The 15,128-nt window shown below is 40.8% G+C and overlaps 1 protein-coding gene across 6 annotated transcripts in view; it reads left to right on the forward strand.

The window, feature by feature from the left end:
- Positions 1 to 14,152, forward strand: part of SMARCA2 (SWI/SNF related, matrix associated, actin dependent regulator of chromatin, subfamily a, member 2) — a 180,441-nt gene extending 166,289 nt beyond the window's left edge. For all 6 annotated transcript variants that reach the window (XM_058695783.1, XM_058695789.1, XM_058695787.1 and 3 more), the window contains 2 exons: positions 11,952 to 12,094; positions 13,193 to 14,152. In XM_058695783.1, the coding sequence (XP_058551766.1) occupies positions 11,952 to 12,094; positions 13,193 to 13,228 (179 nt within the window). In that variant the 3' untranslated portion in view covers positions 13,229 to 14,152. The remainder of the gene's footprint in view (positions 1 to 11,951; positions 12,095 to 13,192) is intronic.
- The last annotated feature ends 976 nt before the right edge of the window (positions 14,153 to 15,128 follow it).

A 15,128-nucleotide genomic window follows, 5' to 3' on the forward strand; every position in this document is an offset into this window, starting at 1 on the left:
TATTAGATTTATTCTTCATTAAAAACTCAGTACAGACAACTTGGAAAATATTTTTTTAAGAAAGGAAAATGTGTAATACCGCTACCCCATATACATTAAACATTTGGAGAATGGGCCTTTCAGTTTTTTTTTCCACATATATTTTCTTTAGAAAACCACAGCACACTGTTTTGTAGCATAATTTTTCTGTATTATGAACATTTCCCAGTAGCAGTGAGTGTCTTAATAACAGCAATATCTATTAACATTCATTAATGAGGCGAACAAAATATATCAATATCACTTCTAAATAACACTGTCGTGAACGTTTTAACCCAAAAATCACTGCAAACATTCTTCAAACCTCTGATTCATGCCTATTGCCCCACAGAATGGGGCACCTGTCTTTGCCAGCGTTGTGTCCCCACACCCACATCCCTTCTCCATGACATTCTCTTCAGTGATTCTGCCTCCTACTCATTTTACATTTTTCAATTGCATGTGGTTATTCCCCAGCTCTGAGATCCCAGTGTTTGATGATGTAGGTCTGCGTAACTTACCTGAGCTAGATCTTTCCCGATTTTAGAGCCACATTTCTAATCTGTTTTCAAATATCTGCCCTCTTAGCCTCATCCGTTGAGGTTCTCAGAGCTCTCTGGAGACTTGATGTATTATCTTTCTATGGCTGCTTTTACAAATCACCAAAATGGAGTGGCTTAACACAAAGCGTCATTAGGACCTCACAATTCTAGAGGTCACAGTGGGCTGTGGGTCTCTCTGGACCAAAATCAGGGTGTTCATGTGCATCCTTCTCATGCTGTGTCTTTTCGACCTCTTTTCTGCCTCTTCTTGTACTTTTTTTGTTTTTAACTGAGATATAATGACATGTTAGTTTCAAGTGTACAATGTAAGGATTCCATATTTGTATGTATTGTAATACGATCGCCACACTAAGTCTGGTTAATATCCATCACCACAGGGGCGCCTGGGTGGCTCAGTCAGTTAAGCTTCCAGCTCTTGGTTTCAGCTCAGGTCATGATCTCCCTGTTCATGGGTTCGAGCCCTGCACCGGGCTCTGAGCTGACAGCACGGACTCTGCTTGGGATTCTCTGTCTCCCTTCCTCTCTGCCCCTCCCCGACTTGCTTTCTCTGTCTCTCAAATTTTAAAAACTTAAAAAAAAAAATAGATCCATCACCACAAATAGTTACAAATGTTTCCTTTTGCTGAGAACATATAAGATCTACTTTCTTAGCAAATGTCACATACATAGTATTATCAATTACAGTCACCATTCTATACTCCTGACTTAACTTGTTTCAAACCTGGAAGTTGTACCTTTCAACCCCTTTCAGTCACCCTCCAGCCCCTACCTCTGGCAACCAGCCTCGGGGAGTGTTTTGGTTTTCTTTTTAGGAATTTACATTTAAGTAAGATCATAGAGTATTTATCTTCCTTATTTTACTTAGTATAATGCCCTCTGGGTCCATCCATGTTGTGACAAATGGAAAAATTTTTATGGCTGAATAATAGTTCACTACACACACACACATTTCCTTTATTCACCCATCGGTGGACACTTAGGTTATTTCAAATCCTGACTATGAGTCATGCCACAATGAACACGGGGGTTCACACATCTTTTCGATTTAGTGTCATTTTCTTCATGTAAACTCCACAGGTGGGATTGCCAAATAATAAGGTCTGTTTTTAGTTTGTGAGGAACCCCTATACAGTTTTCCATAGTGACTACACAAATTTACATTCTTACCAACAGGGTACGAGGGTCCCCTTTTCTCTGCATCCTCGCCAACGCTTTTTACTTCTGGTCTTTGGGATAGCAGCCCTTTTAAGAGGTGTGAGGTGATAGGTCTTTGTGGTTTTGATCCACATTTCCTTGGTGATGAGTGATATTGAGCACCTCTTCATGTACTTCTTGGCCATCTGTATATGTCTTTGGGAAAATGTTCAAATTATTTACCCATTTTTTTAATTGGATTGTTTTGCTATTGAGTTGTAGAAGATCTTTCATATTCTGAATATGAACTCCTGAAGGGATAAGATTTGCACACCCTTTCTCCCATTCACTAGGCCCCTTTTTCATTTTGCAGATAGTTTCTTTTGCTGTGCAGAAGCTTTTTCATCTGATGTAGCCACACGTGTTTATTTTTGCTTTTGTTGGCAATGAGTTCTCGGACCTAACACCATAAAGTCAAGACAAATGTCAAGGAGCTTCCTGCCTATGTTTTCTTCCAGGAGTTTGATGGTTTCAGGTCTTATGCTTTCAAGTCTTTTATCTTCATTGAGATAATTCTTGTTATGTGATATTTGTATGGTGTGAGATAGTGATCCTGTTTCATTTTTCTGCATGTGGCTGTCTGGTTTTCCCAACACTGTTACTGAAGAGACTGGCCCTTCACTGTTGTACCTTCTTGGCTCCTTTGTTGTAAAGTGACCATGTGTGTGCTTCACTTCTGGGCTCTCTATGCTGTTCTATTGATCTGTATGTCTGTTTTTAATGCCAATACCATACTGTTTTGATTGCTTTAGCTCTATAATATAGTTTGAAATCAAGCAGTGTGATACCTCCAGCTTTGTTTGTTTTCTCAAGATTGCTTGGGCTACTCTGGATTGTTTGAGGCATCACACAAATTTTAGGGGGATGTTTGTTCTATTTCTGTGAAAAATGCCATTGGAATTTTATACATCGCACTGAATCTACAGGTTGCTTTGGGTAGTATGGGCATCTTAACAGTGTTATTCCAGTTGATAGCACAAATATGTTTCCACTTGTTTCATTAATATTGGATAGTTTTCAGTTTCGTGTCTTTCACCTCCTCGGTTAAATTTGTTCCTAGGAATTTTTTTTTTTCCCCAAGGCAACTATAAATGGAATAGTTTTAATTTCTTTCTGAAAGCTCATCACTAGTGTTTAGAAATACAAAAGATTTTGGTATATTGATTTTGTATCCTTCCATTTAATTCTTTGATTAGCTCTAACATATTTGAAGTCTTTAGCGTTTTCTATATACATTATCTTCTGCAATTAGTGATAGTTTCAATTCTTTCTTTCCAACTTGGGTGCCTTTTCTTTTTCTTGCCTAACTGCTCTGGATAGGACTTCGGGTACTGTGTTGAATAAAAGTGGCAAGAGTGGGCGTCCTTGTTTTTGTTTCTGATCTTACAGGAAAAGCTTCCAGCTTTTCTCCATTGAGTATATTAGCTGTGGGCTTATCATATATAGCCTTTATTATGTTGACGTTTGTTCCTTTGATATGCACTTTGTCAAGAGTTTCTATCATAAGTGGATGTTGCATTTTTTCAGATGCTTTTTCTACATCTATTGAGATGATCGTGACTTTTATCCTTTGTTTTGTTAAGGTGGCATATCATGTTTATTGATTTGTGATTTGAACTATCATTACATGCCCAGAATAAATGCCTCTTGAGTGTGGGGTAGAATCCTTTTAATGTATTGTTGAACTTGTACTGCTAATATTTTGTTGAGGATTTTTGCATCTATATTCATCACAGATAGTGGCCTATAAAATTCTTTCCTTATGGCATCCTGGTCTGGTTTTGGTATCCGGGTAATGGACTCAGAAAATGAGTTTGGAAGTGTTTCTTCTTCTTTGTTTTGGAAGAGTTTGAGAGGATTGGTATTCATTCTTCTTTGAATGTTTGGTAGAATTCACCAGTGAAGCTGTCTGGACCCAGACTTCTATTAGTTGTGAGGTGTGTGATTACTGATTTGATCTCCTTACTAATAATAGATCTGTTCATATTTTCTTACCTTTTTATGATTTGGTCTTGATACGTTTTGTATTTCTAGGAATTTATCCATTTCTTCTAGGTTGCCAAATTTGTTGGCATATAATTGTTCACAATGGTCTCTTGTGATCCTTTGTATTTCAGTGGTATCAGCTGTAACTTGTCTTTGATTGATTCTGACACCTCTTTTTTTCTTAGTGAGTGTGGCTAAAGATTTGTCCATTTTGTTTATTTACAAGGAACCAGCTTTTGTTTCAATGTTATTTTCTATTGCCTTTTTACCCTCTATTTATTTCTGCTCTGATCTTTATTATCTCCTTTCTACTAACTTTGGACTTGTTTGTTCTTTTTCTAGTTGTTTGAGCTTTAAAAGTAGGTTGAGATTTTTCTTCTTTCTTGATGCTTCATTCATTGTCATGAACGTCCCTCTAAGAACTGCTTCTGCTGCAGGAGTTTTGGTATGCTGTGTTTTTATTGTCATTTGTCTCAAGTTATTTTTTAATTTCTCCTTTGAGTTCTTTGTTGACCCATGGGCCGTTCACTACCATTGTTTAAGCTCCACATGTGAATAATTGATTTCTCTTTTCATACCACTGTGGTCAGAAAAGATGCTTTGATATTTCAGTCTTCTTAAGTTCGTTATTTTTGAGAGAGGCAGGGGGAGACAGAGAGGGAGACACAGAATCCGAAGCAGGCTCCAGGCTCCGAGCTGTCAGCACAGAGCCAGGTGTGGGGCTCAAACCCACAAACCGTGAGATCGTGACCTGAGCCAGAGTTGGACATTTGACTGACTGAGCTTGATCTATCTTTCCATTATTTGTGACATCTTTAGTTTAGTCATCACCATCTTACAATTTGCAGAGTACAAGTCTTTCATCTCTTTGGTTAAATTCACCCCTAGGTATTTCATTTTTTTGATGCAGTTGGAGGGAGCCTTGTTTCCCAAATTTCTCTGAGAGCTCTTAGTATATAGAAACACAAATGATTTCTGTATGTTCATTTTGTATCCTACTACATTGCCAAATTCATTTTTTTTGTTCCAGTAGCAGGGTTTTGTTTTTTTCAAACTTTTATTTAAATTCTAGTTAGTGTGTAGTGTAATATTGGTTTCAGGAGTAGAATTTAGTGATTCATCAGTCACATAGAACACACAGTGCTCATCATAATCAGTGTCCTTCTTAATACCTGTCACCCATTTACCCACCCCCCCACCCACGTCCCTCCATCAACCCTCCGTTTGTTCTGTATATTATGGTTTGCTTCCCTCTCTTTTTTCCTTTCCCATACATTCATCCATTTTGTTTCGTAAAATTCCACACATTCTAATAGTGTTTTGGTGGAGTGTTTAGGCTTTTCTGGATTTAGTATCGTGTCCTCTGTCCGTAGTGACAGTTTTACTTTTTCCTTTCCAACTTGGACATCTTCTATTTCTTCAATACCTGCTCTGGCCAGGACTTCCACTACTACGTTGAATAAAAGTGGCAAGAGTAGGTGTCGTAGTCTTTTTCCTCCTCTTAGGGGAAGAGCTCTCAGTGTTTCACCGCTGAGTATGTTGTTAGCTGCAGGTTTTTTGTATATGGTGTCTTTTATGTTGAGCTATGTTCCCTCTATACTTACTTTGTCAAGAATCTTTACCAGAACTGGCTGTTGAATTTTGTCAGGTGTGTTTTTGGCATCTTATTGAGATGGAATTTTTATCCTTCATTTTGTTAATAGGGCATATTACATTGTTTTGTGGATTTGAAGCCTCCTGCCTCCCTCGAGTAGATCCTGCCTGATTGTGGCATGTGATCTTTTCATGCATTGTTGAATTCAGTTTGCTAGTATTTTGCTGAGAATTTTTGCATCGGTGTCCTTCATGTATATTGACCTTTTGGTATCAGGGTAATTAATGCTGGCCTTGTAAAATGAGTTTGAAAGCATTCCTTCTTCAATTGCTGGAATAAGTGGAGAAAGGATAGGTTATAACTGTTAATTGTTTGGTAGAATTCACCTGTGAAGCTTTCTGGTTCTAGATTTTGTTTTATGGTTTTTTTTAATTTTTTTTTTTAACGTTTATTTTTGAGACAGAGAGAGACAGAGCATGAACAGGGGAGGGTCAGAGAGAGGGAGACACAGAATCTGAAACAGGCTCCAGGCTCTGAGTTGTCAGCACAGAGCCCGACGCGGGGCTTGAACTCACGGACCGCGAGATCATGACCTGAGCCGAAGTCGGCTGCTTAACTGACTGAGCCACCCAGGCGCCCCTGTTTTACGGTTTTTTAAATTACTGATTCAATTTTATTGTATTTGCTGTATTCAGATTTTTTTGTTTCTTCATAACTGAGGCTTCTTAGAAGGTAGTTTCTAGAAATTGATCTGTTTTTCTATTTTCCAATTTGTTGGCATATAATCGTTCATGGTAGTCACTAATTATGCTTTGTGTTTCTGATTTTAAGCCCTCTTTTTCTCTTAATGAGTCTTGGCTAGAGGTTTATTAATTTTAGTTACCATTTCAAACTTCTAGTTCATTGATGTTTTCTATTGTTTTTGTTTTTTTTTTTTTTATAAATTTTTTTTTTTTCAACGTTTTTAATTTATTTTTGGGACAGAGAGAGACAGAGCATGAACGGGGGAGGGGCAGAGAGAGAGGGAGACACAGAATCGGAAACAGGCTCCAGGCTCCGAGCCATCAGCCCAGAGCCTGACGCGGGGCTCGAACTCACAGACCGCGAGATCGTGACCTGGCTGAAGTCGGACGCTCAACCGACTGCACCACCCAGGCGCCCCTCTATTGTTTTTTTAGTCTCAATTTCATTTATTTCCTCTCTGATCTGTATTATTTCCTTTCTTCCATTAACTTTGGGCTTTCTTTTTCTAGTTCTTATAGATGTAAAATCAATAGTTTATTTGGGATTTTTGTTTCTTGAGGTAGGCTTGTATTGCTATGAACTTCCCTGGTTTTGTTGCATACACAGACTTAGGACTACTGTTTCCATTTTCATTCATGCAAGAGACTTTCACTTACTTTTTGATTTCTTTGTTGACCCATTGGTTGTTGAGTAGGATGTTGTGTGGTATCCGTGTATTTTTTTTTCCAATTTCCTTCTTGTAAGTGATTTCCAGTTTCATACTGTAGTAAAAAAAAAAAAAAAAAAAAAAAAAAAAGCTTTACACGATTTCATTCTTCTTACATGTATTGACAATTGTTCTGTGGCCCACCATGTTATCAGTACTGGATAATGTTGTGTGTGCCTTTGGGAAGAATGTATCTTCTGCAGTGTTTGGTTGGAATGTTCTCTCTACATGTATGAATTTCATCTGATCTCATGTGTCATTTCAGTCCATCAACTGATTTAAGTGAGATGATACACTCCTCTACTTTCATTATATTGCTGACATTTTCTTTCTTTGTATCCTTTAATATTTGCTTCATGTCCTTAGGTGTTCCTATGTTGGGTACATAAATATTTATCAATATTATATCTGCTTCTTGGATTGACCTTTTTTATCATGATGTAAAGCCTCTCCTTTTCCCTTAGTACAGTCTTTGTTTTAAAGTCTGTTTTGTCTGAAATAACTTTTGTTGCTACAGGTTTCGATTTGTGTGGAATATATTTATTTTCCATTCACTTCCCTTTCAGTCTGTGTGTCTTCAGATCTCAAGTGAGTATCTTCTAGGCAGGTCTTGCTTTTTCTTATCCACTCATTCAGCCTATTTGGACTGGCATATTTAGCCCACTTGTATTTTAAACAATTAATAATAGCTGTGTGCTCACTGCCATTTTGTTCATTGCTTGCTGGAATTTTTATGGTTCCTTTCTTCTTGGTTGGCTTTTTTTTTTTCTTTGAGCACTTTGCATACATCTGTTACTCCCTTCTGGCATAGAAAGCTTCTGCTGAAAAATCTGATCGTCTTCTGGGGTTTCCCTTGTACTTGTCCAGCTGGTCCAGTTCTGTTTTATTCTGTCTTCTGTGGATCTCTCCTCATGAAGTTTTCAGCTCAGCTACTGCATTCTTAAGCTCTGGGACTTTGTTTATTTAGAGAGAGTGAGCAGGGGAGGGGCAGAAGGAGAGAGAAGGTTAAGCAGGCTCCGTGCCCAGGATGGAGCCCAGCTCAGGGCTTGATCTCACGAGATCCATGAGATCATGAGATCATGACCTGATCTGACATCATGACCATGAGATCATGACCTGAGCTGAAATGAAGAGTTGGATGCTGAACCGACTGAGCCACCTGGGCGGCCCAGCTCTGATTGTTACTGGGTACTTGTTTCTATTTTCTGTCTCCTTGTGGAAGTCCTGTGTTAATCCATTCTCCTACCCAGTTCTGTGAGCACTTTTATGGCCATTATTTTAAACTCCTAACCAGAAAAAGCCCCTAAGAAAATAGAGCTAAGTGATATACCTAAATGTGTACCTTCGTCTTTCATTGAGAACATTATACCTCTGTCTCTTCACCTCCCTGGAGTCTGTGTTGGTTTTGATGCACTTGTTAAACCATGGCTTCTCTCGGTCTTAAAAGCTCAACCGCTTGTTGAAGATGAAACTTACTGAACCCTGCTCTACCTCTTGGTGGTCTCTCACACCTTTGTGATACTCTAAGCAGCCTGTTTTATTTTCAGCAGCTCCCAGTGGTTAAGGTTGGGCCAAGAACCAGTCATGGTCTGAAAGGGGAGGATCTCCATGAGCATGGCGGTTCAGGCTGCTTAGATACTTTTAAAGTGAGCCAACATCTACAGTGCTGCTGGGTCATAAGCATAAGCTGCAGGCCACGGGAGCCAGATGTCCCGGGGCTGGCAGACATAAAAACCATGGCCCTACATGTAGAAATGGCCCTTTGGGATCTCCTGGCTCTCTCTGGAGTGTGGCAGAGGAAGAGCTCAAAGGTAAGGCCTGCCCTGCTATGTTTCATTAGAAGATTTTCCCCTCACACCGCATGTGTGAAACCAAGTTAATGGGTCTCTTTCACTAAAATATTGGGGTTCTTGGACTCTTGCCTTTTGCTTTGCCCTGGGGTGGGGGGGGGGTAGCTGCCAACATTGGGCACCAGAGGAGGGTACCGGCTCCTGTCCAGGAGATACACTGGGGAGGTAGAGGGAAAGTGCATGATGCCTCCACCCCAGGGAGCACCCCAACAGGCCTTTATAGAAGCGCATCAGATGAGGCGCCTGCTGCTCAGGCTGAGCTTTTAATAAAACAAGTAAGCCTTTTTCACTTAAAGTCTGGGTGCCTCTTAATCACTGCCTCTGTACTGGGTCCTGGGCCAAGACACCCCATTTTGCAGCTCACTAGAGCCTTGTGGGGGTTCTTGGATGTGAGACTCGTTAGTTTTCCAAGTTAGATGTTTTAGGGACTCCTCTCTGGGCTGCAGGTCTTAAAACTTGGGGTGCCTGATGTGGGGCTCAAACCCTTCACTCCTCAGGGAGCATCTCCAGGTTTTGCGTTAACCTCCTGAACTGGAAGCACCACCCCAGGGGTGGGGTTTATGGTGAGAATGTGCTTCAGCCTCTCCTCTTGATGTGATGTTTTTTCCTCATTTGCCTAATGTGTAGAAGTCACTTAGCTAGTTTGGGGTCGGTGTTTTGTTTTTTTTTTTTTTCCTCCTGCGGAAATTGTTCTGTATATAGTTGTAGAATCAATGTGTCCTCAGCAGGTAAGTTCGGGACTTCCTCTTCTTCTGTTAAGGACTCAGGGCTCCCCTGGTTAATCCAGGCTTATCTCCCCTTCTGAAGGGCAGCTGATTAGCAACAATAATCCCTTTTGCCAAGTAATGTAACATTTTGGGGATTAGGACAGGGACATCTCCAAGGGGCTGTTATTCTGCCTGATAAAGGACAGTTTTCATGGGTACTAATGGTGGGATCATAAAGCCATAAGATGCTGTTTGTAGTGCCTACCTGATAGGTCCCATCTTTTAGTCGAGTTTTGCATGACGGCTTTTTGGAAGTAACACGTTCACTGACACACAAAATCAGGTAGCTTTCGAGTATCTCCCACTCCGAGGTGTATTTAAATTATCTTCTTAAAGAAGTACTTTCTTACCTTTACTGCCAGCCTTCTGCCCTTTCACACCTCACGTGGATTTTCTGTACTGCAAATGTCAGGAAATGCTCCACCTGTGTAGATAAAGATATTTCATGTCTTCTTTTCGTTTAGCACGTTTTTAGAGGTGGCATGCCCAAGTGCCTCAGTTGGCGAAGCATCCGACTTAGGCTCAGTTCATGATCTCGGGGTTTGTGGGTTCGAGCCCCACATTGGGCTCTGTGCTGACAGCTTGGAGCCTGCTTTGGATTCTACGTCTGCCTCTCTCTCTCAAAAATAAACATTAAAATTTTACAAATTTTTTAGAGGGTTTTTAGAGGCCTTGCTTCACATCCTTATGCATTTCTATTAATAGGTCAGCCTTTGCACCCCAGCTTTTCCCCTTTTCCTAAATAACTCCACACACAATAACAGAGCCATACCTGATAGCTCATGATGCAGCAGACATTTGGGCACAAGGAAGGGAAGACTTGACTAGAATACTATTTTGTGTACTCGCATTTGCCCACCTTTGCTGCATTCGGGATGGGTGGAGAACATACTTGGGAACTACAGTTCGGAACAGCTCCAGTCTCCTCTTTGTGGATACCCTGTGCTCTCATGGAAGATTTCATTTGTGTCATTGTTTTGGTGGGTCCCTCCTCTTCACAAAGGAAGTCTGAAAAATTCTCATCATGGTTCAGTCAGTTAAGTGTCCGACTCTTTAAATAAACTTTAAAAAGAAAAACTCTCATCTCTAAGCTTCCTTCTAGAACTGTAATTCCCTCCATGACAATATCCATTTCCATGTGCCTTGAGACCCAGTAAACATGATATTCCAGTCTAACCGGCTTGAATGAGGGCTACACATCCTTAGTGACTTCATCATCAAATCCTAAACATGGTATTCCACGGACATCTGTCCTGGCCCAGTGCCATGGGACGGATCTTCCTTGTACATTGGAATACGCGCCTGCCTCTGTGGTATTTATTGCACGTTGAATCCTCCCTCATGTTCTTATTCCTGTCCTCAGAATAGCTTTGAAAGGGAAGAGGGATGCCAGTTTTTGAAGGTTCATTGAGTAGAATACTGGTAGAAATTTACCATGTGGATACATGTTCACCATATCTCTCCTCAGTTCTGCCAAACCTGTCAACAAATATTCTAAATTTGAAAACAAACAAAAAAAAAAAAAAACACAAACCTGGGAACTTCAGCACCCACCACTAAAGGGTTAAAGAATTTTTCATGCACCCTTGAAGTAGAACATTTACAGGCTTTAGAAAGAATTAGGTGGGCAGCAGAGGGTGGGTGGTGTGCCTGGGTAGCTCAGTCAGTTTTTAAATGTCCAAGTTTAGCTCAGGTCATGATCTTGAGGTTTTTGAGTTCCAGCCCTGCATCAGGCTCTGTGATGATAGCTCGGAGCCTGGAGCCTGCTTCAGATTCTGTGTCTTCCTCTCTCTCTCTCTCTCAAAAATGAAAAATACTTAGATTTAGACCAATATGTATATGAATGGGTAGAAATGTCCCACATATATGAGAATACAGGCAAGCTGTCACATTTGAGCATGCATAAAAAAGTGTGTGTGTGCGTGCGCATGCTTGACATCTTTATGTAATTATAAAATGTAAACTGTTTTTTTCTGGAAATAATCACCAGAAAGAGAACAACAAGGAATTACTAGAGATGGCGGGAAAGGAAGCATACAACCATTTAACTTTGCATTTTCTACCTTTCTGTGCTGTTAATATTATTCAACTATGTGAATTTTCTTTTTAAGTCAACTAGAGTGATCTCCATAGTAACACGGGCCTTCAAAAAATTTTTTTAAAAGCCTTACACTTATTTGTACTTTTTCCTGAAAAACCCCCCAGGAGTAAGGAAGACAGCTCTGTTTATCCTGCTGAGGGAGATCCCTGTCTGGCCAGTTAAGAGAACAGCCAAAGAACCCAAGCCTTCTGTAAGACCTCATTCCTCATGCTGCCTGCGTAGGGCGATGATGTTAATTTATCCTCCTAACCAAGAAAAGTCTCTGAGTGGAAGGGGGTGCTAACAGGACCATGGAGAACAAGCCTGAATTGAGAGGGTTCTGGATACTCCGCGACCTTCTGATTTGTCACCTGCAGCTTGGCGCCCTTTTTTACTACCTGCAGAAGGACTTCCCGCGATGGCTCACTGTGGTTTTGTTTTTGTTGCAGCAAAATCCGTCAAGGTGAAAATCAAGCTCAATAAAAAAGACGAGAAAGGCCGGGACAAAGGCAAAGGCAAGAAAAGGCCAAATCGAGGAAAAGCCAAGCCCGTAGTGAGTGATTTCGACAGCGATGAGGAGCAGGAGGAAAATGTAAGTGGACCAGGCTTTGACTAAGGCCCAGAAGCCCTCTCCCCGCTTTCCCTTTTTCGTAACCCTCTTTATTTTCCAGAAATGGAAACACCAAGACTTGGGGAGATTTTGTTATTGAGGGATATGAACTAAAGCTGCATGATCTAGGACAAAGAATTGCGGGCTTTGTGTTTAGGGCCTTTTTCATTGTCTTCAAAAATGAAAAACTAGTCAATCGTGTTTCCTTTCCTCCTTTCTTAATCTTCCCGTCACTTCCCAACACAGTTTTCTCCATGGCAGGTTATTTTTCATGGTGGAAAAATTCAGGAGCACTTATGGAGCCAGGCCCTGAAAGAATTACCTTCCCATATGATCCATAATTAACGTTTCTCTTACTTGCAACATAGCCCAGAAACCAGGGCCAAGGTTCCATGTGCTTACCTCCACGTCATAGTAGCAAACAGCAGAAGTTGAATTCAGACTCAAACAGTACAACACCGTCCCCAAATTCTGGAGGCAAGGGGCACTGCTGTCAGAAACTTCCGCCACCGGCCTTGGGAAATCCCCTCCACTTATTCACTTTCCAGAAGACCTCAGGCTATCACTCGCCCCCCTCTTTTTTCTTCTTCTGGACAGAGAATTTAACGTTTTGGTCCATGTGCTGCAGGGCACCACCATTTGGGTCTGATGAAAACATTTGAGAATTCTTACCCCAGCCCCACACCCAGCCTTCACCCTTGGCCCAGGCTTTTCGAATACATTTAAAATGCTATGTTTTCTTTCGAAGACGTCCCCGTGAGTAGACATCCAACGTACGGTACTTTTGCCTCTGGTGAATTTTCTAAATCCATAGTGTTAAAAATAAGAATTACCAGCCTTGAACTTTTCATGCCACAGTGAAAGAAAGCAAGACAGATGGTGGGAATTGCTTTGGGATTTCCCAGCGGGGGCTCCCCTTTTTAGCTTGAATTCCTCACAAGCGTCTCGCCATCTTGACACAGAACGAAGAGACTTGGGTTGACTGTTTCCAAAATGTCGTGTCTTTTCTGCCTTGCCCTCGGGATGGTTTATTGCTTCTTTTTCTTAGGTGTCATTTCCTTCGTTTTGTCTTATTTTTAGGAACAGTCAGAAGCAAGCGGGACTGACGATGAGTGAGGAGTACTGGCCTTTTTTTCCTCGGTAGAACTGAGTTCCTTCGTCCCCTCTCTCATTTCTGCCCAGTGAGTTCATTTGTCCTATGGGCCCTGGGTTGTTTCTATAACATCTTCATCTATAAACTAGCTTTAGGATAGTGCCAGACAAACATATGATATCATGGTGTAAAAACACACACATACACACACACACACACACAAATATTTGTAACATATTGTGACCAAATGGGCCTCAAAGATTCAAAGATTAAAACAAACAAAGCTTTTGATGGAAAATATGTGGGTGGATAGTATATTTCTATGGGTGGGTCTCATTTGGTAACGGTTTGATTGTGCCTGGTTTTACCACCTGTCCAGATGAGAAGATTTTTTTGTCTTTTTGTAGCACTGATAACCAGGAGAAGCCATTAAAAGCCACTGGTTATTTTATTTTTCATCAGGCAATTTTCAGAGTTTTTATTTGTTCGGTATTGTTCTTTTTGTTTGTTTGTTTACACTGTGGTACATATAAGCAACTTTAATAGGTGATAAGTGTACAGTAATTAGACTTCACCTGCATAGACATTTTTCCATTTTATGCTCTATGATCTGAAAAAAAAATGCTTTTGAACTGTATACGATTTATGTCTACTGTAAACATTGCTGAATTTTTTTTTTTTGCTCTTGATTTCAAAAAACAGTTTTGTTGAAAACGCTATTGAATATTGCAATCTCTCTAGTGTATTGGATGGCTTCCTTTGTCAGCCCGATCTCCTATGTTACTGATGTGTATCGTCTCCTTCTCCCTAAAGTGTACTTAATCTTTGCTTTCTTTGCACAATGTCTTTGGTTGCGAGTCATAAGCCTGAGGCAAATAAAATTCCAGTAATTTCCAAGAATGTGGTGTTGGTGCTTTCCTAATAAAGAGACAATTTAGCTCCACCAACACTGCCTCTTGTTTTTTGAGTTCTAGGGGATTGAAACCGTGGTGCCTGAGTGAAGGTCTCCTGCAGAGGGCTGGGCAGTCTCTTACTCTGGAAGGCTTGTGGGGGTGCGGGGGGGGGGGCGCGGAAAGACCTAGAAAGCTGGTCCCCTGGAATGAACCAGGTTTGTCTCAAGGGAGAGCCCATTGCTTTCATGACTTTAATCTCAGGCAACAGGAGACATCTGGTGCCATGGACCAAGCCACACTAAGCCCCTGCTCACCCTTTTCTAGTGCTTTAAATTCTGTTTACTAGCCAGATAATCTATATGGTAATACAGATTTACAGTGTAATATGGTATGTAATACATATATATTAACATCTCCTGATTTTTCAAAGATTTCACAGGTGTTCAAGAGAACAAGACCAATTCCATGCACCCATATACTCTCCTGCTAAGATTCAACAACAGACAATATTTTGTCCCTCTCCTTTTTTTTTTTTTTTTCATTAAACCACTTTGAAAATAAGTCCCAGCCATCATGACACTTCACCCCTAAGCACTTCAGCACAAATCTCCCAACGATTCAAGCCATCTCCTGGCTCCCACAATCCCACTTCCATTCCCAAGGGAATGAGCAGTAGCTTCCTAGTATCTCATGGGTAATCTCAGTCCCATTTCCCCAATGGTCCCCAAATTGTCTTGCATTTATTTGCACAAGTTTTCAAAGAATGCCAGAACTTCCTCTCTTATGGACCTCATTATGACATGGAAAAGGTTTCTCTCCTCTCTAATGGGTCGATGAATTAGAACTGCCTAAGGAGAATGCCACGATTCTTGCTTTCTGAACGTGAAGAATCACCAACGGCTCCTACTTGGAATCCTGAAGGAAATCTGACCGTCACAAAATGCATCCTCCTGAGAAACCCCTTTGTCCCTCTAAGTGTCCACTCTGATGTCTGACTTTCCAGTTAGTCTGATCGTTACAGTGTGTGTTG

The sequence above is a fragment of the Neofelis nebulosa genome, chromosome 12, assembly GCF_028018385.1.
Source record: "Neofelis nebulosa isolate mNeoNeb1 chromosome 12, mNeoNeb1.pri, whole genome shotgun sequence".
Lineage (NCBI taxonomy): Eukaryota > Metazoa > Chordata > Mammalia > Carnivora > Felidae > Neofelis > Neofelis nebulosa.